Raw genomic sequence first — 24015 nt, 5'->3', positions numbered from 1 at the left:
GCAGTCTTTGGAGAAAGTATGAGGGGGCTGTCAAAACACTTGAAAGCTTGTATGAGGTCAAAGGTCATTAGTCCAGTCAAAAAACCCTTCATATTTAATCAGAGTTAGGGTCATAAAAGTAGCAAATTGTCTGTAATAATTTACATTATTGAAGTTTTTGCAGTATTTCTCCTGCAAAAGACCACACATATGATCTGGTCCTTGTCTGTGTTTAAAAAATAACTCCTAAGATTAACCCCTTATTGAAAGTAAGGGTGAGCTGGCTAATTGGCATTTTGAAGTTATGTGTAATAGAGTTTGGGGCACCAACCTCAGATCTGTGTCAGAGATACTAATCATAAACTAAGACTGATGGGAAAAAGTAGAGCACTTTTAATAGCTGTAATAAAAGATTTTTCAAACAAATAGCCAAGAGCCATTTTTCAGCCAGAGGTGTATTAGTTTCATAAGCAGATGTACGTCAAAACCAGTTTTATCCTCAGAACATTTAGCTTAACCAATAATGGGAGGAAATCATTTTCATGATACTGCAACATATACATGGGTTATTCGTGTTGTTAGAGTGACATGGTTGATGTGTCAGATGTCTGAGTATCAAAATGACATGTAAAGTAAGTATTTAAGCAAATATAAAGAGTTGTTTTCCACTCAAGATTATCTTGATAACATTGTGTGCTTGATGTTAAATCATGTTGCTTGCACGTAGTCCAAAATATGAGCATGTTTTGGAGCCTCTTTATCTTGAATTTATCAAAGACATGTGGGGAGCATTGTGAGGTATAAAAGGTTATGAGATGAGTGAATTGATGCAGTGTATTCTAGGGTATTCTGCAATCAGGCAATGTGAGTTCAGCTAAGGACGCCGTGTCAGGCTAATGGATATCATTCAGTCGTCTCACACAGGCTACTGTCCAAGATGTTTCTGCCGAGGAAACATGCAAGTTAGCGTGATGTTTCAAACATACTGCCAGCTGCGAAAGAATGCACTGACACTGCAGTCCAAACCTAAAATCATTTTCCAGTACCATCTGTTGACAGAGGCCTTCTTCTCTTTAAATGTTGTCCTTTTCATCTCTTCTGTCCCGAGGGCTTATCCCAGGGTTGGAAGTATTAGCACCCAAATAGTCATACATTGTGGTTTACCTTCATTTATGATGCTCTCTGCTGTACTTTTGGCTACTTTCCTGTTCCAGTCTGAACAGTTGGTGTGTCAGTTTGTAATGCTTTACTTAACATACATTTTAAACTCTTTTGTTTTGTTCAACATAATTACAGTAAATATGGAAACATAGTTCATTCTATCTTGCACAGGGAAAACATTTTCCAGTTTAGATAAATTTGTCCAGGAAAACAAATGACTTCTACAGATGGAATTCTGAATTGCTCCCAAAATAAACCTTGAACTTTGTGTTAGAACCAAAAGAAACCATTCATGACAGAAAAAGTTTTGGAGATGTCTGAAACTATGTCTGGACTAGATAAGGTGCTCTGCATAGCAAATCATCTTAGATGAGTTCATATTCCAAGCAGTATATTTGTGAGCTAATAATTATCGTTATTATAATTAAATATCATTTTAATAAGGATACAAATTATGGCCTATTTTTATCCTCAAACTCTTTGTGAATTTACAGCAGAGGTCTGTTTTACTACACTGTGAAGGGATCGTAAAAGCTAGCCATTTAACATTGTCAAAATTGTAGAAAAGTCATTTGGAACAAAATAAATAAATAAATACTGTTTTTGAAATTGACTGGTTAATTATTTGATCATGAAAAGAAAACAATTCTGGATCTTAAGGTGCAGTCAGATTTAGTGAAATTCTGAAAAAAGACAAAACAAACAACAACACTGGTTCCCATATAAGTCTATTTCAATCCAAGCAGGTTTCTGTTGCGATCAACGCAGTGAATCCACGTGAATAACTGGAAATTGGTGCCAGATTTGCTTGGGAAAATCAAAGATCGCAAGGATACCAACCGAAAAAAACTATAAACAGTAAACTGTGGGGTCAGTCATGGCCTAATGGTTATAGAGTGGGACTTGTAACCCAAAGGTAGGGAATTGTAGGTGGGGGGAGTGAATGTTAATCATGTGCATAAATAAAATGTGTAACATACATCACTTTTGCCTCAATACCACAACTGAGGTGAGACCCTTGTGCAAGACACTGAACTACCAACTGCGTGTGTGTTCATGGTGTGTTTGTTTGTGTGTTCAATACTCACTGCTGTGTGTATGGACCATCATACTTGGCTAGTGGCTACACGTCACTTCATTAAAAAAGAAAAAAAAAGAAAAATGTAGACATGCACATCTCTCGTATCACACTTCCAAATAACTTTCTTTGGCTTGAAGTGAAGTGATTGTGAAGTGATTGGTGCAACTGCAATGTGCCTCCTGCTTTGCAAGAAATAGTCTATTTAATACAGCAGCTTTAACCAAATATTAGATTTATCAGCAAGTTTGCAGTGAGGCCATTAAATGATTACGCTCATTTGACTTGTTTGGACTTGTTTGCATGCCGGTTACCCTCTCTGAGGGATCCAACAGTGGTTTTGTGAACCTGCACGTCACAAATGGGGAACTTTGGCTATGTGGTGAGGCAGCAGCAAAAACAGACAGCCTTCAAATTAGCTTTAAATGTCATGTTATGGAACCATGTTGCAAAAGTGATGTATGTTACACATTTTATTTATGCACATGATTAACAGCCCTCACAAAGGTTAGTTTTCCAATGGAACTGTGTCCAGTAAAAACTCATAAGAAAACCTCGCTCTGCTGGGAATCCCAAAGGCCTGTCATAGCAACTGTTCTCGTGGATCCTGTTCTCATTTTCACACTTAGGTCACCCTGCCCTGGCACCCAGAGGCAAATCCCTGTCTCTTCCATGCTCTTATTTATTCTGTCCCTCTTGCCAAATACCACAGAAAAAAAGTGAGAGAAAGAAAGATAGAATAAGTTGGAGATCTGTAATGCATTACATATGGCACCTTAAGGAATGTAGACAGACAGAAGGAAGCACTGGTGGATCAAGTTTATAAGTTTATTTACATCACTTTGTGGTTACTGACATGAGTGGTTCTCAGCTGGTTTTGACAGTTATACACCAAAATTCTTTAGCATAGAAAAGTTGACAGAACTGACCTTAAAGGAATAGTTCACCCAATAATGAATATGTCGTCATTTACTCTTCCCTCATATTGTTCCAAACTTGTATGCATTTCTTTCTTCTGTTAAACACAAAAAAATGAAGAATGTGGGTAACCAAAAACTTTCTGATAACCATTGACTTGTGTAGTATATATTTTTCCATACCATGGAAGTCAATGGCTACCAATAACTGTTTGGATATCAGTATTCATTTTTTGGGTGAACTAGTTCAATTCACTGCATAAATTAAATATAAAATATTGTAGAATTTTACTGGACAAACAAGATGGGGAGAGCTGTCTAAATAAATGTTTAATTATTTTGTTTTCCTACCTATGCATGGCTGTATGGTACTGTAAGTAACACTTTTGATTTTGTATTTTTGACATTTTGCATTGTTTTTTCCCCCTCAACCCTATCAGGACAGATCTGTGACCCACTTTTGGGTCGTGATCCACTAGTTTCGAACCACCTCTGTAAAAATCACTGGTGTTGCATTGCGGTTCTAAGGCAGAGAGCATGTGTTCATTTTTCCATCTACTGATCTAATTCTGACAGTTTGTGCTGCAGCACAGAAGACTCAGGAATTTCCTTATTTTCCATGTGGAAAAGCCGACTCATGAAAGTCAATACTCAAGTGGAATACAACTCATTACGTTGGGCTTACTTTATACAAACCATGTGGCTCTCTTTAAACGGACAAGGTTCACTTCAAACTGGACAGAACTGACTGGCCAAAATGTCATGTTTTCTGTGTGTCCATTGGTGCCCCACTCTGGCTGAGGCAAATGCACAGTGTCCAGTATTTTCATTTCAAAATGAGCTTAAAGCTACACTCGAAATTTACAACGTCTGTAAACTATACTCAAAGGGCGATGTTTCCTAAGATCTTTGGCACATTTATGTTCTTTGCAGAACCAAACTAATGACAGAGCCAAGTGGCTGCACTGGTTATGTTATGAATTTAGTAGTTAATATCCATCACAAACAATTATGAAATGTCTGTTCAAACTAGTTCTGATTAAGGCTTTCATTTCAGAAGAATTCCAGATATGTCTGTGCACATTTGCCTTTTTGAACTGTTCAAGATAATGCCAACCTTTTTTCAATTACGTTTGGATTAGCAGAATTCAAATACAATCCAGTTCTATGTATTGACGTATTCTTGGACATCATCACACGTGGGCATTTGTACAGCAGTAAGAAGCAAAAGCCCAGTGAAATCCATAAATAACTTTGGGTGACAAGGGGGCTTAATTACGGGACTAAGGCTGGACACCAAATTTAACAGAGGAGATGAATGATGTCTTCACATACAGACGATTTTATTGCCACTTTGACACAAACCCATTGACTCACAGGTCATTTGACACAGGTCTCTGTAGGAAAAATGGTCACCTTACTCAATGTTTTGTCATGCTCTCCTCTTCCTCAGCAGTGAACTTTGCCTAAGGGAATGGCCACATATTTGTCTTTAAAACACTTGAGATGTCATTCCTGCTTTTATATGCATGCAAAATGTACATTAATTGAAAAAAAATGTCATAATTAGTCATCCTGTTTGTTTTTCCTATCACTGCTCTTGAAGAATAACTATTAGAAATATGTATTTTGAAAACCCATCTGTTCTAATCCTAAGCGGTATGAAAATAATCACTTTAATAGAGCTTGAAGTTAAAATACACATGTATCATACATTATGCAGAAATCTCTTTTTATTCTGTATGCTAAAATTCAGTGGAAATAACCAGACCTATTTTTTCTGTTGAGAGGGGTTTTTCCACATAGATTCCTGTAACCAATTCCAAAAGCCCATGTGCTGAGAACTCAGATGTGAACTTGCATCAGCCTTCACAAGTGTCCCTTTGGGCTGACCATCAACAGTTCCTCCACAACAGTTGTTCAGCACCTCTGCTTTAGGCAAATGGGTCAACAACACTCGCGTTGGAAAAGCAAGAAAATAAACATGATTTATTTCCTTAAACTGATTCAACAATAGTGAAGCCACGCTGAGCAGTTCCTCCATGCTGCTGGAGGAATACTGCTATTTTATAGCTTCTACAGTGCGGTCCATCCATCCATCCAAATGTCCATCAATCCATTCATCATCTATTGATTGATTGATCATCTGTCTGTCTGTCTAAGTATCTGTCTGTCTATCTAGCTATCTATCTCCATCCATCACTGTCTGTCTGTCTGCCAAACTAGTTTGTTTTACGAGAAACTATAATCACAATAAAATAAAATAAAACTGTCTGTGTCTGCCCTCTAGTGGGAATGTTTAGTGACAAGTTTTGTGAAGGACATTTGAAAACCAAAATAAATTTTATTTTCATTTGTCATAATTCAAACTTTTACTTACAGATCAGCTATTTAACGCTGCTAGCAGAGTTGCGGTTCTCTCTCATATTGCACAGCTTGATAGACATACATTATATCCAGTAAGTCAAATATAACTATTTCAGAACCACCAAACACAGCTGTCAAATGCACCAGAGGAACAAATTAAATGTTATAAATTTAACCAGACAGTATACAGTTGATTCTTGCTTATTATATTCTCAGCAAATAAAAAAGAAAAGAAAAAAAGATATCCCAGCAAATAGTTTATCTACTTTTAAAATAGTGTATAATAAAATATCACTTCTGCAAAATCATGCTCACCTCTATTCTTTACATACACTGTCCATACTTACAGCTTTGTTCGATATCTTTTCAAAACCTTAATAATTAGAACCACATTAAACCATAAAAAAAATGTCTGAACTTACTTTATCTTCATGTTCACTTTTCACTTAAAACCATCTTCACATTCTCTTTTCACTTACATATTTTATCTAAATTGATGTATCAATCAAAAACACATTCAAAGAACACCAGGATCTACATGATGTTCATAAATTTAATAATAAAAAAAAAGTAAGGAAGACAGAAATGACAGATTACATTGTTCCTGACTTTGCAGCAACTTGATCTGTGACGGCCCGGTTTTCACTCATCTGACTTGCGGTGGATTCATCAGCATGAGACTGGCTCATAATGGATTTCTTCTTGGTGGACTGATTGGTGATAGACTGACTTGTGGTTGAGTGGGAAGCAACAGACTGTGACGTGATGGATTTTGTGGTCTTGGCCTGCTTGAATGCGGTGTGAATAGTCTTCTTCCTCTTGACGTGGAGGATCTCCGTCGCATCAGGATTGACTCCTGGCTGCTGGAACTCCTTTGTGGTGTCCGTCTGCTCTGTAGTGGATTGCTGTTGCTCCTGGAACTCCTGCTGTCTCTGGAGCATCTGAGACAGAAGAAATACATTATGAAGGAGAGGAAATAGAGGCAATTTGGTAATGTGGTTAAAATTTCAAATGTACGATGACTTGAAGGCCATAGCCAGCTTAATATGCCTAAATTCTAAAGCAGCACGGTATGTATCAAAAAAAAAGGCAATCCCATAATGCACTATAACGATCTCAGTGAAAAAAAAATCAAAGATGGTGAATGAGGTAAGAGAAATCACATTTAAAAATAAACTTTTGAAGTTGGCATGAAACTATTTTATAATAGAATGTTATAGACAGGGATATTAGTATTAACTAAAACTATGAAAAAACATTTATGTTAACTGAAATAAGTATGAAATAAAATAAAAATATTAAATGATAAGCAAAATGCTGTTTTGGCAACTAACTGAAACTAAGTTTAAGGTGAAGCAGTAAAATTATCTGGAAATGAATAAAAAAAGAAAAACTAAAACAAAAATTTAAATAAAAATAAATTAAACCTAAATACAGTAGCTATGTTTTTTTAAGTCATTAAAATGACAAACACATACACAAACATTTTACTAAAATTAAAATGAAAACTGAAAATATAAAAATGAATTCAAAATATATAAAAACTATAGATTTTGTATGCTTATTAGTGAATTGTGCTGTTAGCTCAGCAACATGATAACACCAGACTCTATAGAAATCAGCTGTGGGTCGCACCACTGGTGCTGTTTGTGTAGCTCGTGGAGTTGCTGGCTAAGTAGAGTGTTCCAAATCACTCACTTATGAGGTTCCAACTGCAGTTAGGATACTAAACAAGGCAGCTTACTAGGTATATTATATTTAGATATATTCAGATAACATATAATATTGTTACTGTGTGTAGAGTTGTCTCACCATTAGCTGTTGATACTTGGCGATAGCCTCATCAGTGGTTACTCCTTCAGCAAGCCCAAGTTCTGCTGCACGGCGGGCCATTTCTGCCTTATGAGAGCCCGGTGGGGTCCAGCCCACACCTTTAATCCAGTTCAGATCTGATTTGTAGTTCACCTGCAACCACAGTGTAAGGCCCATTAAACCTGGCTACATGATGACAACTACAAGAACATTTCCTGTGTCAAAGTAGTTATGTTTTTTTTTTATTCTATTTTTTATTTTTTGCCACCAAGTCACTGCAATATCATATTTTCAAATGGCTGAGAATTTCTCCACTCATTTCGTCAGACACACTAGGATGGCATCAATACAGTTTGTCATAAATCATTGAATAATCCCAAAACTCAGTTCTCACATCACTCTGCAGCTGATAGGCTTGTTTAGCGTGTTTGACATTGAGCTGATTAGGATCACAGGTGTAGTCATGTAGATGCTGGCGATAGTTGAGGTTGCTGAGCTGAGCCTGGCTCTTCTTAGCATGCAGGAACTCAGGCTGGTCGCCATGGATCTTAAACTGAGAGCATGTCTCCTGGAACTGCTTCTTGTACTCGTTGTTACTCTGGAGCTTCCCTACAGCCAGTGAGTGTCTGATCTTGGGGTCATCCTCAACGCTGAGGAGGCCCACCTGCTGGCCTTTCCCTTTGACATATGCCTCCTTGTAGTGGAACTGAGAAGAAATGGTACAACATATATTAAAATACAATTCCAAAGCTGGGTTTTACTTGAGAAAGTAGCTCACAGTTTGGCAAATAAACATTTTGATTCTGACTTACATCACTGGCGATTTCTCTGGAGGCCTTGGCTGTCTGGAAGGGAATGGCATCTAACCTGAGGTCGTAACCTGCAGACTTTACCTGCTCACCTGATTTTTTGTACACTTTCTGCAAAATGAAAGAGATAAAGGAACAAAGACGATGTTAAAGGATGTACTACCAGTCAAAAAAGTTGGAATCTTCAATGTTAATATCAATGAAAACAAGTTTTTGCTACTTAAAAATTATTATTTTTTATTTCTGAAGGATCATTTGGCACTGAAGCCTGGAGTAAAGCCTTCTGAAACTGCCATCAAAAAATCTATTATATTTTAATATATATATATATATATATATATATATTTTTTTTTTTTTTTTTTTTTTTATTGCAACCTTTAACATTGAAGCCTTTATGAAAAAACTTTTTTCAAAACCATTAACAAATGATAAATCCCTTGTTGTATTTGCTTTGGATAAAAGCGTCCGCCAAATGAATAAATGTAAATTTAAATCTTAAAAATTTCCAAACTTAGCATAACAACTGAAATACCTCTTATAAGAACCAATCAATGTTACCAATCAACAACAGGCTTACATCGCTTATTTGCTGAGCGTTGATCTTTGCTCTGATGAAATCAGGATGATCAAAGGGTAATGTGCATTTGTGCATAGAGTCAGAGTCTCCAGACTTATACATCCTCTGAAACAGGATAAAAGTTTTGTTATTCACTTGACCCAAAACAACCACTGTAAACACACACTGATAGAAGAATGCTGAGTGAAGTTTACCTCACTACAGTGCATGTAGCTGTTCTTTGCGTGAATGATATCAGGTGAATCAGCAACTTGAGTGAATTTCAGACTGTCAGGATGTTGACGATACTTCTTCTACAGAAGGTTACGGTGAAGAAAAGCATATATTATTAGCCTTGATTTTATGCGGTATTATTTTTTCACAATATGCTAGCAAAATGATGACTATAAACATGAAACCCCACATTTTATTTCATTATTTACTTCACGAATACAAGTGAAACAGGGTATTTAAAAGGGAAAAAAAGTTATCCACTGGTTATCCATTAGTCAGAGTGTGAAAAGTGGACATTCCATACCAGAATGGATTCAGATCTAAAATAACTAAATAGCAAAGACTAACTGATGTCAGTATAAAGATAAAGTTGGTTGATTTAGGTTGTATAGGCATTTTTAAATATTGGAATAATGTGCAATGATACAAAATTCACAATAAGACCACGAGCTTGCATTAATCAGACTCAGTTTTAATTTCATGTTAAATTTTAATGCAACTTACATCACTAATGAGCTCTCCAGCTTTCTTTGCAGACTCCATCTGGGGTGCACCTACTGAGTCCCAGGCCACTCCCTTCATGAAGTTCAGATCTGATTTGTATACATTCTTTGAAAGACAAAGAAGACGAGATTATAGTATTTATGTTATGATGCTTTGCCTTGTCAATTTTCTAGGATCTTACTCTTTCTCACCTGGCTCTGCAGGTCATACGCCTTTTTGGCCCACTGCACCTTTATGTCATCAGGTAGGACTGTGTAAGAGTGTATGTGAGTCTTGTAATCCTGGTCACTGGCTAAGGCCTGGGCTTTCTTGGCATGAACCAGGTTCATCATGTCTAGAGGCATCTGGTACTGGCCACTAAAAGATGCAGCGTCTTTGCGATAATGCTGGTCGCTCTGCAGGCGACCCATCTCTAAGCAGTGCGTTAGATGCGAGTCTTCCTGAACACTGCGAGCTCCGATATGCTTGCCCTTCTCCAATACATGGCTATGCTTGTACTGGACCTACCAAGGTAATAGAGGTGAATATGTGAACTGGATATTTGTGCACATGCAGGAACTGTTGGTCACCACAAACTTAGCGGTATGATTGCTTATGCATATTAGTGCATGAGTTTATCAGAGCTGTTTTTGACCATAGATGTTTATGTGTGTAAATTTAGAGAGTGTATTCTTACATCACTAGCAATGCTGGTGGAGGCTTTGGCGGCCTGGAAGGGGATATCCTTCATGGTGAGTTTATAACCCAGAGCTCTGAGTGCATGCCATGACTCCTTGTATTTAACCTGAAACAAAACAGAAAATGTTCAAACTTCCTTCTCTAACATCTTGCATGCAGGTTCATTTGAATAACTTCTTATTTAGAATATCTTTGAAATGAGCTATCAACTTCAGTTTAAAATAGGGGATTTTTTATGATGTAGCAATATCCATATACATGAAAATAGACTTGGAAGGCTCATCTTACATCACTGAAGTTAGCAGCGTTAATCTTGGCCTGGGTGATTTCAGGTCTCTCTGCAGTCATGGTGTAGTTGTGCCTAAAGTTCTCTCCCTTTTCTTTGTACAAGCGCTGAATAACATCAGACCACAAAACATTATAATCCCTTTTTTGCTAGAAATTACAAAACACAGAAACAATATATGCCCTCTTACCTCATTAGTGATCTTGTTACTGCTTTTAGCATGCACAATATCCTGAGAATCCGTGACAGATGTGTGTTTAAATGAATAGGGCTGCTGGCGATAGTTTTTCTGTTCAGGCAAAAGAAATATATCATAAATATATATATTACAAATTTGAAATATACAATAACATTCCAAATGTCTGGAGTCTGTAATATATTTGAAGCTTTTGAAAAAAGTTTCCCTAATGCTCACCAAGGCTGCATTTATTTAATCAAAAATACTAAAACTGGAATATTGTGAAATATTATTGCAATTTCAAATAGATATTTTCTATTTTAATATTTTGAAATGCCTTTTATTTCTGTGATGACAATAACTCTGGTCTTAAGTGTCACATGATCCTTCAGAAATAATTTGCTGTTGTTAAGAAACATTTCTTATTATTATCACTGTTGCTTTTTGTTATTTTTGTGAAAACTGTTACATATTTTCTTCCAGTATTCTTGGACTAACTGCAAGCTCAAAAGAACAGCATTAATTCGAAACAGAATTGTTTGTTTTGTAACAATGTAAAAGTCTTTACTGTCAACCTTTGATCAGTTTAACATGTCCTTGCTTAATATATTTTTCAAAAAAAAAAAAAAAAAAAGTACTGATCCCAAACTGCTATTTCAATGTGTTAATATATGAATAGCCATTCATACCTCACTAATTAGATCTGTGGCCCGTTTGGATCCCTCAATCTGTAGGGCACCAGTGGCAATCCAGGCTGCACCACGAAGGTAGTTCAGATCAGAGCGGTAGATTTTCTGTTGCATAGATAAAATGTTCAAGAGCATTCAACTTTCAAGAGGCATTATGTGAAACTGTGATTATTAGCAATACTAGTGCTGTATTAAATAAGCCATTACCTCACTCTGCAGTTTATATGCTCTCTTGGCAGCCTGCACTTTGAGGTCGTCAGGCAATGTTGTATACTTGTGCAATGTAAGTCTGTAGTCCTGATCGCTGACCAGAGACTGAGCCTTCTTAGCGTGGAGCACCTCCAACATATCCATTGGTAGATGGAACTGAGAATGCACCTTAGAAGAGTCCTTTCTGTATTTGAGCTAAGGAAATAAAAGTTGACCAATCACTTGAACATGACCTCTCAAACTTATATTTGTGGCACTTCACACAGCAACTCTAAATACTGTAGCCTTGCTCAGTGTGCTGGAATACTCACATCACTCTGTATATCTGTGGCATGCACAGAGTGAGCAATGTTTATATCATCCTGTAGTCCCTTTAGCCCAATCATCTTCCCTTTTGTCTTCTCAAACTGTGCCTTGTATTTTTGCTGGAGGCAAACATTTATACAGTTAGACAGACAGGTAACCAAAATAAACTGTAGTTCATCTATTGTTTACAAAATACTCACACCACTGAGGATTTCTGCAGATGATTTGGCTGCTTGGAATGGAATAGCATCCAAGCGCAATTTGTAGCCACCATCTCTGATCTTTCTCCAGGACTTTTTGTAGCATGACTATATAGAAAAGAATTATATTTTAGTAGAATGTTTAATGTGGAAATTAAAAAATACATTTTTGTGCAGGTGTTAAATAGTTTCTGAAACAGCAACGGCAGTGTGTGTAATGAATTTTCACCTCACTGAGGTTCATGGCATTGAGCTTTGCCTGCACATGCTGTGGAATATCTCCAATCAGTGTGTACTTGTGCATTTCGCTCTCTCCTTTCTTTCTGTATAATCTCTGTTAACATCAAAATATGAACATAATCACATACATATGTGCAGAAATTCCTCTGTCTTTTAACAATTGCCCTCCAGTTCAATGAACAGATTCATAGAAAGAATAATTAATATATGTTCAAAATGAAGACATACATCAAGAATCAGTTTGCTGCTGATTTTGGCCTGGACCATCTCTGGTGTATCCTCAATGCTGGTGAACTTAAGAGCACTCACATCCTGTCTGTATTTTTTCTGGAACATACACAACACATGACAAAGATTTATATCAACTGTCAGTGCTGGGAGATGTAGAGTGTGTTCTGAATTTACTGAACTGTCTCTTCAGTGTACGGCCACCAAGGTCTATCATTTCAAGGACGACGTGGTTCAGTCATTTCATAATACCTTTAAACAGATGTTTAATTGAAATGCTAACCACAGGCATGTGCTTCTCTATTTTAGCAGAGTTGAATATCTATACTCAAAGTTAAGTGCATCTAATAATAGTCATGGCTTCTATCCTAAAAGCAGCACTTTTTATCCCCAGGTTTAAATGTATAGGAATATGCTCTAATAAATTAGTAAATAACAAAACACATTCTTTAGCAAAATACACTGTTATCAAGAAATGTCAGATTTCTGAAGGCATAATAACCTAAAAATGTAAATTTGTTGAGAAAATAATTTTTTATGTGGTTCTCAGCCATTTTGCTGAGACAAGGATTCTTAATAAACTACACAAGGTGCTGATGAACTGAAGAAATAGTTCTTTCCTATTCCTACCCCTGCTAAATATAACCTATTACTTAAGCTATTTGCTATGCAAGCATTACATAACTGCTCTTGTTGTTGTCACATATGAATTTCATTTTCAGAGGGTCCTGCTGATGACCTAGAAATCTGGTGACTCCTCAAGTTACTTGATTTTAGAACTTGACAGATGAAAACCTATGACATTAAGTGTGTATAGTTGGTCATGTTCATGAGAGGTCAATCTGTACCTCGCTGGCTAAATCTGTAGCTTTTCTGGCCTGCTGGACATCAAGGGATCCGGTGGTCTCCCATCCCAACCCTTTCATCCAATTTAGGTCAGAGCGATACTTTTTCTGTGAAGTAAACAAAGTTTTCATTATTATAATTCCAAACAAAATGCATGCTTGTAACTGTTTTGGCTCTACAAGCCATTAAATTGAATGCTTACATCACTCTGTTGGCCATAGGCTTTCTTGGCCCATTCCACCTGCATATCAGTTGGCAAGAGTGTGTACTTGTGTAAAAAAGTTTTGTAGTTTTTTTCAGTGGCCAGTTCCTGGGCTTTCTTGGCATGGGTGAGGGTCAGCATATCAAGTGAGGTACTGTATTTGGTCTTGGCGTCCTCATACTCTTTCTTGTAGTTGAGGTCACTCTGGAGTTTGGTGGCCTTGGCTGAATGGGCCATCTGAGAATCATCTGACACAGTTTTCACGCCAATCATCTTCCCTTTTGTCAACTCATATTCTTGCTTGTACTTCACCTACATATATGGAATATCAGCAATGTTACATTCAATTATTAGTCACAATACCTGAGCTTACAGTGTCTACTTGAGTACAAAGTGAGTCATGTGCATCAGTAGGGTGTCTGGTCACTCACATCACTGGCAAGATCCCTTGTTGTTTTGGCGGCAAGAATTGAAAGTGAGTCCAAGCCTAGTTCAAAACCTTTCTCCCTCTGCTCCTCCCATCTACTCTTATATGCTTTCTGAAAATCACCAATTTGAATGTGTTGATTAAAATCAGGCTGTGGGTTGTTAGTTCAAGTGTAGGTTATTATTGCAACATAAGTAACAGATTCAAGTGATTCAGTTCATACCTCACTGAGAAGCTCTGCATTAGCTTTGGCTTGCTTGAAGAGAGGCTCATCTTTGCTTATAGTGTACTGGTGCATTGTCTGTTCAGTGTCCGCTTTGTATGCCAGCTGGGGATGAGAAAAGGCAGACCAGTCTCAGACAGGACTTCAGTTAAATGTCCAATCGGATGGATCATATCTTACCCCACTTTGCTGCTCCTGGCTCTTCTTAGCATGTATGATGGAAGGAGTGTCAGCCACTTGTGTGAATTTCACACTGTCTGCCTTCTGGCGATACTTTTTCTGTATAGAGGTGGAAAATGCACAATTAGAGTAAATATGTAAAGTTTGCTGTCCAGCATTGTCTTCCTGTTGAAGACCAAAGAAATCTTGGTGGCTAGTTAAGAAGCCTATGAAAATGCTGGTGAACTGATATGCGAGTCTAATCAGTAGGGAATAAACATTTTGTAATGACCAACCTCACTGAATTGTTCTCCTGCTTTCTTGGCTTGTTCTACATCCAGGCAGCCATCAACCTCCCATCCGACTCCTTTCATCCAGTTCAAGTCTGATCGGTACTGATTCTAAAAGAGCCAAATCAAAAAACCATATAGAATGTTTAAAGGTATACTATTTATATCATTCTACTCTTGTCTTGCAAATAGACATGCTTTCTTCCTCTTACATCACTCTGCAGTTGGTAGGCTTTCTTAGCTTGCTGCACTTTCATGTCGTCAGGCGGGATGGTATAATCGTGTAACTTCTTCCTGTATTCCAAATCACTGGCCAGGGCCTGAGCCTTCTTAGCATGACTCAGATTCACCATGTCCAGAGATTGGTGGCACTTGGATTGAGTCTCCTTAGAATTCTTTTTATAAGCAACCTATAGCAAGAAATTTGATTTGTGTATTTTCTAGGCTTAATAGCATCTGAAGAATCTCAGATTGTGCACTCATGTTAATGGGAAAAATACAATTTTGTTTAACTTAACGTGATTTGGGGTACTCAGGCTTACCTCACTGCTAAGCTTGGATGCCTGAAGGGAGTGCAGTGTTTTTGAGTCACTTACACCCATTCCAATGGCTTTGTCTTTGTTCTTTGTAAATGCTTCCTTATACTTGATCTGTACAACCCAAGAGATCAAATCAACCCAAGAAAGCAAATTTTAATGACGTTTACATTTAAACATTGAACATTTGATTCTTACATCACTAGCCAGGTCTTGAGAGGCTTTGGTAGCTTTGAGTGTCAGTGTGTCTAGGCCGATGTCACATCCTTTGGATTTGATCTTCTCCCAGTTCTCTTTGTATTTGATCTGTGAAAGTCCAGACAACACTTAACAACAAAATCAACGCGTGTGTGAACTATATATATGGATGACAAACAATGTGGCTCTGGAATGTGTGAGTACAGGCTTACATCACTGGAGAGTTCTGTATTGGCTTTGGCCTTTTTAAGTTCTGGTGTATCTTGAGATAATGTGTACTGCATCTTTGTCTTCTCATAGTTGGCTTTGTAGTTCAGCTTGAATGAGAGATTACATTAAATTAAATTAAATTAAATTTATGCATTTAGCAGACGCTTTTATCCAAAGCGACTTACAGTGCATTGAGGCTATCAATTTTTACATATCATGTATATGTGATGAGTTATATGAAATAAGATAAGTTATGTTAAATTCACTTGAACACTCAATGACAAGGACAATTTATGCTTACATTGCTGAGCTGATGGGCATTGATTCTGGCTTGCACAATTTCAGGGGTGTCTGTAACCTGTCTGAATTTCAGCTTGTCGATATGCTGTCTGTAGTTTTTCTGTGTGGGGGGAAAAGACATCCATTTACAGTTCAGTAGATTAGCTTGCATGTTTACAAAATGAAGCTAATTTGTAAGGCTAAGGCAGCACTATTCAAGCTAATCAGCATGGCACAATCGCTGAAAGACAAGTTCTAAGCAGAATAGCCAATACATGAAGTTTAGGTTTATAGTCACAACAAGAATGATAGATTTACATCTTTGAGTGGCTCCAGTTTCTTCTGTGACTGATAGGATGGAGTGATGGTGGCTGGATAGTTGTACTCACTCTGCACATGCTTCTCCTGCTCATATTCTGATTTGTAGGCAATCTGAAATCAGATGGTATTGCAGAATATGTAACCAATATGAATTATGCCTAAAATTAAAACATAAATAAATAATATATAAATATATAAATAATATATCTATATATATATATAAACATACATTGGGGTTGGTAAAATTGTATTCAACATATTTGAAAGAAGTTTCTTAAACTCACCAAGGCTGCATTTATTTGATGAAAATACAGTAATATTGTGAATTACAATTTAAAATAGCCATTTTCTATTCTTATATATTTTTGAGATGCATTTTGTTCTTGTGATGGCAGAGCTGATTTTCAGCAGTATTACTCCAGTATTTAGTGTCACGTGATCATTCACAAATAATTCTAATATGCTGGTGCTCAAGTAACATTTCTTTTTAAGAACAATGTTTAAATATTTATATTTTCCATACTTTCATGGAAAACATGTTATTTATATATTTTTTCAGAACTATTTTGATGGATAGATATTTTTAGGAAAATATATATTTTTTTTTCAGAACTATTTGAAATTTTGAAAGGACACAATGTGTCTTTGCTGAAAAAATAAATAAATAAATAAATTACTGACCCCAATTTTTTTTTAATTGTAATGTATCTAAAAATCTTTGTCTATATCTCAGAATTGTACAAATGCTAATTCTATTATCATATGGATTCTACAAATTTAATGCAATTAAACATGAAAAAAAATATATGTATAAAGTAATATGTTCAGAAAATGGCTTTTGTCTTACATCACTGGCAAGCTTTCTGACATTCATGGCATGCATGGTCTTCTTGTCGATGCCACTGTCCTCATAGTGCCCCTTCATGTGACTGGTGTAATTCTCCTTGTATTTATTCTGCAATCACAAACAGAGTAAATGAGCTTGCATATGACTGCACACAAGTTCCCAGCACAACAACACTTTAAATATAGTGTATGCTGTCATTCTTTCATCATATCACTGATGGGGCACTCACATCACTGGTATACTTGGCAATCTTTGACACATTCTTGAACTGTGGCGTCTCACAGTAGTTCATGCTGTGGCCTTTGGTGGTTTCATGGTCCTTCTTGTATTCAACCTGTATAACGGGAGGATGTCTGTGTCACATAAGCAATGATGTTATGGAATTTTGAGTCTCACAAGTTCACTTGTGGTGAACTTTATGATCTGCATACAGAAAACCATGTGCCCTTTTGACATTTGGTTGTAAATCAGGGTAGTATGAGGATGCAGTATTGTTTATAGCATCATCAGGTATACGCTGTGGAATGTAGATCTACTGGTCAAGTGAGAGGGTGAAAATAGAATGACAATGTGGCCTCTGGGCTTATGTGTAGTCTTTGTTTATATCTGTGGGTGGCTGGGATGTGGAGAAAGCAGGTGTGGAGACGTTATGTCTGACTGAGCCAATGACAGATGAGTTCACTGATCCTCTCTTTCTCTTTTTGCACTTGTGCATCCCAAAATGCACTCAGGAAGTCATATTACAAATCTTCAGCTAACTAATCAATGTCGTTTCTAAATTTGTTTAATGGGCAAATCGGCAAAAGTAAATAAAAGTCTCTTAAAATTAAAATACCCTTCTTTAATCCTGCAAAGATGAGCCTCTCTTCTGTACCTGATGTAGGCAATGGACCAGTGGCATAAATCACTCACCCCGCTCACAAGCTTGTTGATTTTGCTTGCACTGTTTAGAGACAAGTTGTCGTCAGTGTTTAGAGTGTTATATGCAGAAGATCCCTTCATCTTGTTGAAATCCTTCTTATATTTCAGCTGCAGGTTAAACATGGAGAGAGGGGAATGAGAAAAAGGTGTTCAAACACAAGAATACCAGAAAGAGCTCAATCTACTGTAAAATATGTCTGATCTGTCAGGATGAATTCCTGTGACATGAGAGAACATACACAATCAGTCATTTAGACAGTCATGTGTCTTAATATGTCCTTTTGATGCCCCTAGAGTGACAACATTGGATTGTTGGTGGGAGTCATGGGAGAAAATTTACAAATTCCACTTAGTGATGATGGGCCAAGGTGAGAAAACATTAACTGGGATCAGTGTTATTTTGGTATTATTAATAATTAGAATTTGCTTGTATTTTTATTTTTTCATTTCTTATTAAATATATATATATATATATATATATATATATATATATATATTAATTTTTTTTTAAATAATATTTATATTTTATATATATATTTTATATATATAAGCCCTTTCTTTCGGGACATGCTGCACAACTCCTTGTTCAAGCTCTTGTTCTGTCCAGGCTGGACTATTGCAATGCTTCCTTGGCAGGTCTTCCAGCCAATTCTATCAAACCTTTACAATTAATCCAGAACGCGGCAGCAAGATTAATTTTTAATGAGCCAAAAAAGAATACACGTCACACCTCTGTTTATCAATTTGCACTGGCTTCCAATAGCTGCTCGCATAAAATTCAAGGCATTGATTTTTGCCTACAAAACTACCACTGGCTCTGCACCCATTTACCTAAATTTGTTACTTCAGACTTATGTGCCCTCTAGAAGCTTGCGTTCTGCAAGTGAACGTCGCTTGATTGTGCCATCCCAAAGAAGCACAAAGTCACTTTTACAGACTTTTAAATTAAATGTTCCCTCCTGGTGGAATGACCTCCCCAACTCAATCCGGACAACTGAGTCCTTAGCCATCTTCAAAAATCGGCTTAAAACACATCTCTTCCATCTTTATTTGACCCTCTAACTTTAACACTCACTATTCTAATTCTATTCTTTAAAAAAAAATCTAACTACCTTTCTAAACTTTTTGTATTCTATTTTCTTTTCATTTATTATGCAAGTGTGTGTGTGTGTGTGTGTGTGTGTGTGTGTGTGTGTGTGTGTGTGTGTGTGTGTGTGTGTGTGTGTGTGTGTGTGTAAAGATCTCTAACACTAGCTTGCTCTATTTGTTTTTTTATTCTATCTTTTTCTTTTTATTTATTATATTATTTAAAAGCCCTTGCTACGTGTAGTGTGTTATCCTAACTGAGGCTTGTTATAGCACTTATATATCATTGCTCTTTTTGTTTATAAATGTCTATATTGTTTATATTAATTATTATTTTAGTTTTAGTTATTTTAGTACATCAAGTTAAACCAAATAAAAACTAAAAATGTATGGTTTTCTATTTTTAGTTTTAGTTTAGCTTACTATAGCCCTGAACCCTGACTTGGACAGAACTGGTGTATTTCCGAATGTGAAAAGTGGAACATCTAAAATGACAGACCACTTCAGCAGTGATGATGCAGTGATACTCACATCACTGGCAATGTCATGGGCTTTCTTGGCCATCTGGTATCCAGGGGTAATCATAGCGGGGAAGCTGCCCTTGCCCTTTTGCTGTTCATATTCCTCAGTATAGGCATGCTAAAGGAATTAGAGACATTCAGTATAACCATAAGCAAGGATGTAACCACATAGGATGTAAAGCAAAGGCACTGTATGCACAAAAGAACACTGTGTCACCTGACTGAAGTGTTGTGCATTCTCTTTGGCCAATGCAAACTCTGCAGAACCGGCATCAGTGCTGGTCGTGCCCTTAATCTCTTGCTCATATTTCTGTTGATATTTCACCTGCACAAAACAAAACCAGCTTACAACTGGCATGCACATGCAGATCTCATCCACTTGTAGTTTACAAATTTGGACACTTACTTTGCTGGCCATCTCGCCTGCTTTTTTGGCCACCTGGTATCCAGGAGTGAAGTGGGCAGGAAAACTGCCTTTGCCCCTCTGCTGTTCATATTCCTCATTGTAGACATACTGTTTTTATGGAAGGAGATGCAAAACTAAGACATATAGACAATATTCGGCCACAAAGAAATTTCTAAATTCTATTTACTTACATCACTGACAATCTTCCCTTGATGTTTAGCTAGAAGTACATCAGGAGCATCCGTCACAGTGGTATACTTTGACATTCGTTCTTCGTGGCCTTTTTTATACTCCAACTGAATAAAAAAGAACGGAATAATTAGCTTGAAAAGCATCTGGTAGGACAGAAAATTGACTTTTTGCAACTAAGACTTTACTTACATTGCTAGCCAGTGTATTGGCTTTCTTTGCCATTTCATATCCTGGCGTGATCATAGCTGGGAAACTACCCTTTCCTTTACCCTGCTCATATTCTTCTGTGTATTTCACCTTTAAATACACATATAACATCACAGACCAGAAACACAATTTGTACAATGACTAATCACATAAACAGGGGTAAGAGGAAAGCCACCAGATGACTGTGTGAACATATGTCCTGGAAAAGTCCTGGCTGGGAATTTGTAATTGCCTAAAATGTCCTGGTCTTGGCTTTTGGTCATGATTGGTTGATTATGTACAATGCATGCACATTATTTGTCAAACTTCTTTTCAGTCATTATCTTCAGCAGGGATGAAAACAATAGGAAAACAAAGCCAAAACCCAGATATTTTAGGTAATTTAGAAATCCCAGCCAGAACATGTCCGGGGACAAAGAGGATGTATGGTCACCCTACTCAATTGCTTCTATATTTATCTTCAGAGGCCGGTGTATGAAAATTGTTTGAAAATTAAGTACAAAATCTTGAGGATGTGTCACTCAACAGGACAAAGTAATATTGATAGGTTCAACTTTCACACTAAAAGCTTATGTAACTCATTATTAAAATGTTATGTTTTAAAATAATATAATAAAATGTTACATTTACTACTATATTATACTACTATACTATAATATAAAAAATACTTGTGGTCAACAGTTAGAAATATGACAGAAAGATTTTTCTACTACCACAGTTTTATATGAGAGAATACTATATAAAAGAAAAAGTATAAAGATTCTAGGATTTTTAAAACCATACATGCCATTTCAGTCAGAAAGGTCACTCTGGAAAATGTATCCTTACATCACTGGCCAGTGAGACTCCAGTCTTGGCATGTAACATCTCAGGTGTGTCGGCTACAGAGGTAAACTGCGTCACACGAGTTTCATGGCCTCGTTTATATTCCACCTGCAGCCCAAATTGCCACGTCAGGTCGCTCTTTGTAATACATCATCATAATTTATCCATTTATTGGCATAGCAAAATAGCAAGAACCTCATTTTTCATTTGTTCATTGAGTCTGAATCAGATAACTCACGTCACTAATGGTCTTCTGTGCCTGGGTCACACGAACAATGTCCTGGCTGGTAACGCTGCCCGAGTAAATTGATTGTTGGCCTACAAATTCAGTTTGGTAGCCTTGCTGCTTTTAGAAAGATTAAAAACAGTCACATGTTAATAAAATAGTCCACAGCTAAACTTAATGGATTTTTGGTACTATTTCCTTTGGCTCCTCACCTGACTGACAAGCTGGCTGGCCTTACGAGCTTGCTCGATTTCCTTTGATCTCATGTCATAGTGGAAAGTAGACATGAAACGCTCCCCTTCTTCTCTATATCTATTCTAAAAACCACAGAGATATAAAAAGAGAAATGATAGTGAGCTTCCTATTAGCACAATAGTAAATTACAATGTGGCAATGATTGATTCTGAAATCCCTTTTCTGTGATTCCTGATGTATGAAGAATGATGGAATATCACAAACTATTAAAAGTCACATTCAAAGACATGCAACATCAGTGATGCTATTGAGAGCTATTTTTACACACTGTCTTTATGTAATTATTCAGGGAAGAAATAAAATTATACATGTGAAATGTACATAAGGCGGTCTGCCTTCTGTCAGTCTGCATTAAGTACACTCTAGAGACCAGTGACAGACAGGGGCAGGTGGGGGTCCCACTGAGAGAGATTCAGAGAAAGGGAGGGAGCGAAAGGAAGCAAGAAAAGAGAGGTGGCCCGTGTGGTATAAATTTAAACAGCAAATACATAAAGAAGGCCAGAGAAGTATCATGTCACACCACAGAAATAACTGGAGATTTGCAGTTCTCATTCCAAACCTGTAGAGTCACCAGGGCCTTTGAGCTCTCCTAAAAACAGACCTTTAACCCAGCTCATATAGGGAGTATTACAAGCCAAACGACCTATATTCAATTCTTTAACTACTTTTGCTTGTAAAACAGTTATCAATAAAACAGTTAATAAACTGACAGCAGTTCAGCAGCAGGCTGCCTAAAAAGTGTTCTTGAATCTGGAAGATTTTTTAAAATAAGAATTTCTATATCATTTATTTAAAAATATTTTACTTTCCGCATACCTGTGTTTGAAAGCAGTTCATGACCTCAAAATAGAGTATTTTTAAATCTCCATGAGTAAACTAACAAGATAATTTCAACTGAGTAAACTGACAAGATATATTAAACTCAGATCTTATTATATTATATATTTATTTATTTGGTAAGAAGTCATGTACAGTCAACTGGTCAGAACTTCACACTTGTAAAAATTCTCAAATAATGTTACAGAAAAAAAACAAAATATGACTTGAATTTTTATCAAATTATGTTTTTATAGTCTCCTCTATTAAAAAGGGTGTACTAAGTTTCATTACTATAGTACTTTGCCAGATGTACAGTAAGTTTGGTTGTATTTTGTGGCGTCTGTGACATAAACAAAACCTCACCTCACTGACCGCCTCAGATTGCTTCTTGGCATTGATGTTGACAGGGGTCTCATAAACACTTGTGAATGTGTTGTTCTTTGGATTATGCCTATGAGATATAAGAGATATAATTAATAATTAAACATTTAACATTTAATGACCAAACTATGCAGTATATACAAATTATGCCTTTAGTCATGAAGCAATGGAAAATAATGCTGAATTATTAACTCTTACAAAAAAAAAAGATATATTTAAGCATAAAATTACTCAAAAACTTACACTTGGCAGTATGGCCTTTTCTGATGGCTAACAAAATTATTGGCAGTCAGTATCATTTTACAGACCTCACAGTGAAAACATGCTTTGTGCCAATTCTGAAAGAGAAAAAGAGACACATGCAGAGTGGGAGAAAATGAACATGTGTATTTTAAAAATGGCTGAATCCAATTCCTTCTCCTGAAATCTGTCCAGCTTAATTAGTCTTGCTTACATCATAGAAAGTGTATGACTATACTATAATTTTAATTGTAGGTCTTTGAGACACATCATAAAGACTTACCTGACCAATAAGATTGATCTTCTCCGCTGGGTACAACACAAACCCACACCTGGCACACTTTTGAACATTCATATTTGTATCAAATTAAAATGGCAACTCCAGAGAGAAATAAAAACAACTTATGCAAATAGTCAGTATTGGAAAGTAAGGCGTCCCAGACAGTCTCTTGTTCCCAATTGTGTCTCAGTCTCTGTCCCGTGTTAAACTTAGATCTGCTCTTTGACTGAGACCCTGTCTAATACATGTTGGTGGGTGCAGAGTTCCTCCCCTCTTTAGCTATTGCTGGTCAGCTGACTGGTTCACCAACTGTAAGTTACTTGAAAAGGGAGAGAGATGTCACTGAATTGTGATCACAGTGTTGTTCACTTTGAGTACATTAGTCAGAGCCTTTAGACGTGCTCTAAATAGGTGAGTGAAGTCACGACTAGATGGTTGCATGTGTTGAAATGCCTTACTTTCTTATTTGCTGTCATGACTTTCTGTCATTTTCTCAATTAAGATGTTATTGTTCATGCTGTTATATACAGTACTACATAACCTTTAGATACTATGATTAAGTCATTATCAAAATATGGTGACAAACATGCCATCGGATTGATAAATGTAACAGAAACCCTGTATAAGAGGCATACTTATATAATTTTATGAAATAATATTAAATATTTGACTCTACATCATTTTAC

The 24015-nt window shown here is 36.7% G+C and overlaps 1 protein-coding gene across 2 annotated transcripts; it reads right to left on the bottom strand.

The window, feature by feature from the left end:
* Nucleotides 1–4457: 4457 nt before the first annotated feature.
* Nucleotides 4458–23561, bottom strand: LOC132121583 (nebulin-related-anchoring protein-like). 2 transcript variants are annotated; one of them, XM_059531113.1, is made up of 43 exons: nt 23333–23561; nt 23053–23147; nt 22792–22879; nt 21567–21671; nt 21367–21474; nt 21132–21236; nt 20286–20393; nt 20096–20200; nt 19905–20012; nt 19716–19823; nt 19509–19616; nt 17883–17999; nt 17200–17304; nt 16971–17078; nt 16121–16234; nt 15825–15923; nt 15526–15630; nt 15314–15421; nt 15122–15229; nt 14792–14989; nt 14586–14690; nt 14311–14409; nt 14131–14235; nt 13912–14019; nt 13481–13792; nt 13281–13385; nt 12433–12531; nt 12194–12298; nt 11965–12072; nt 11770–11883; nt 11456–11653; nt 11249–11353; nt 10572–10670; nt 10384–10488; nt 10094–10201; nt 9609–9920; nt 9418–9522; nt 8895–8993; nt 8701–8805; nt 8127–8234; nt 7709–8020; nt 7315–7467; nt 4458–6443 (listed from the first exon to the last, which is right to left on the bottom strand). In XM_059531113.1, exons 1-43 carry the CDS (start codon nt 23402–23404, stop codon nt 6096–6098), a joined length of 5589 nt encoding a protein of 1862 aa, XP_059387096.1. In that variant the 5' UTR covers nt 23405–23561; the 3' UTR covers nt 4458–6095. The 2 variants fall into 2 exon arrangements, with proteins under 2 accessions (XP_059387096.1, XP_059387097.1); XM_059531114.1 differs by having other exon boundaries at nt 21367–21471.
* Nucleotides 23562–24015: the final 454 nt, after the last annotated feature.

This window comes from Carassius carassius, chromosome 39, assembly GCF_963082965.1.
Source record: "Carassius carassius chromosome 39, fCarCar2.1, whole genome shotgun sequence".
Classification (NCBI taxonomy): domain Eukaryota; kingdom Metazoa; phylum Chordata; class Actinopteri; order Cypriniformes; family Cyprinidae; genus Carassius; species Carassius carassius.
This window is presented reverse-complemented; position numbering and strand designations above follow the sequence as displayed.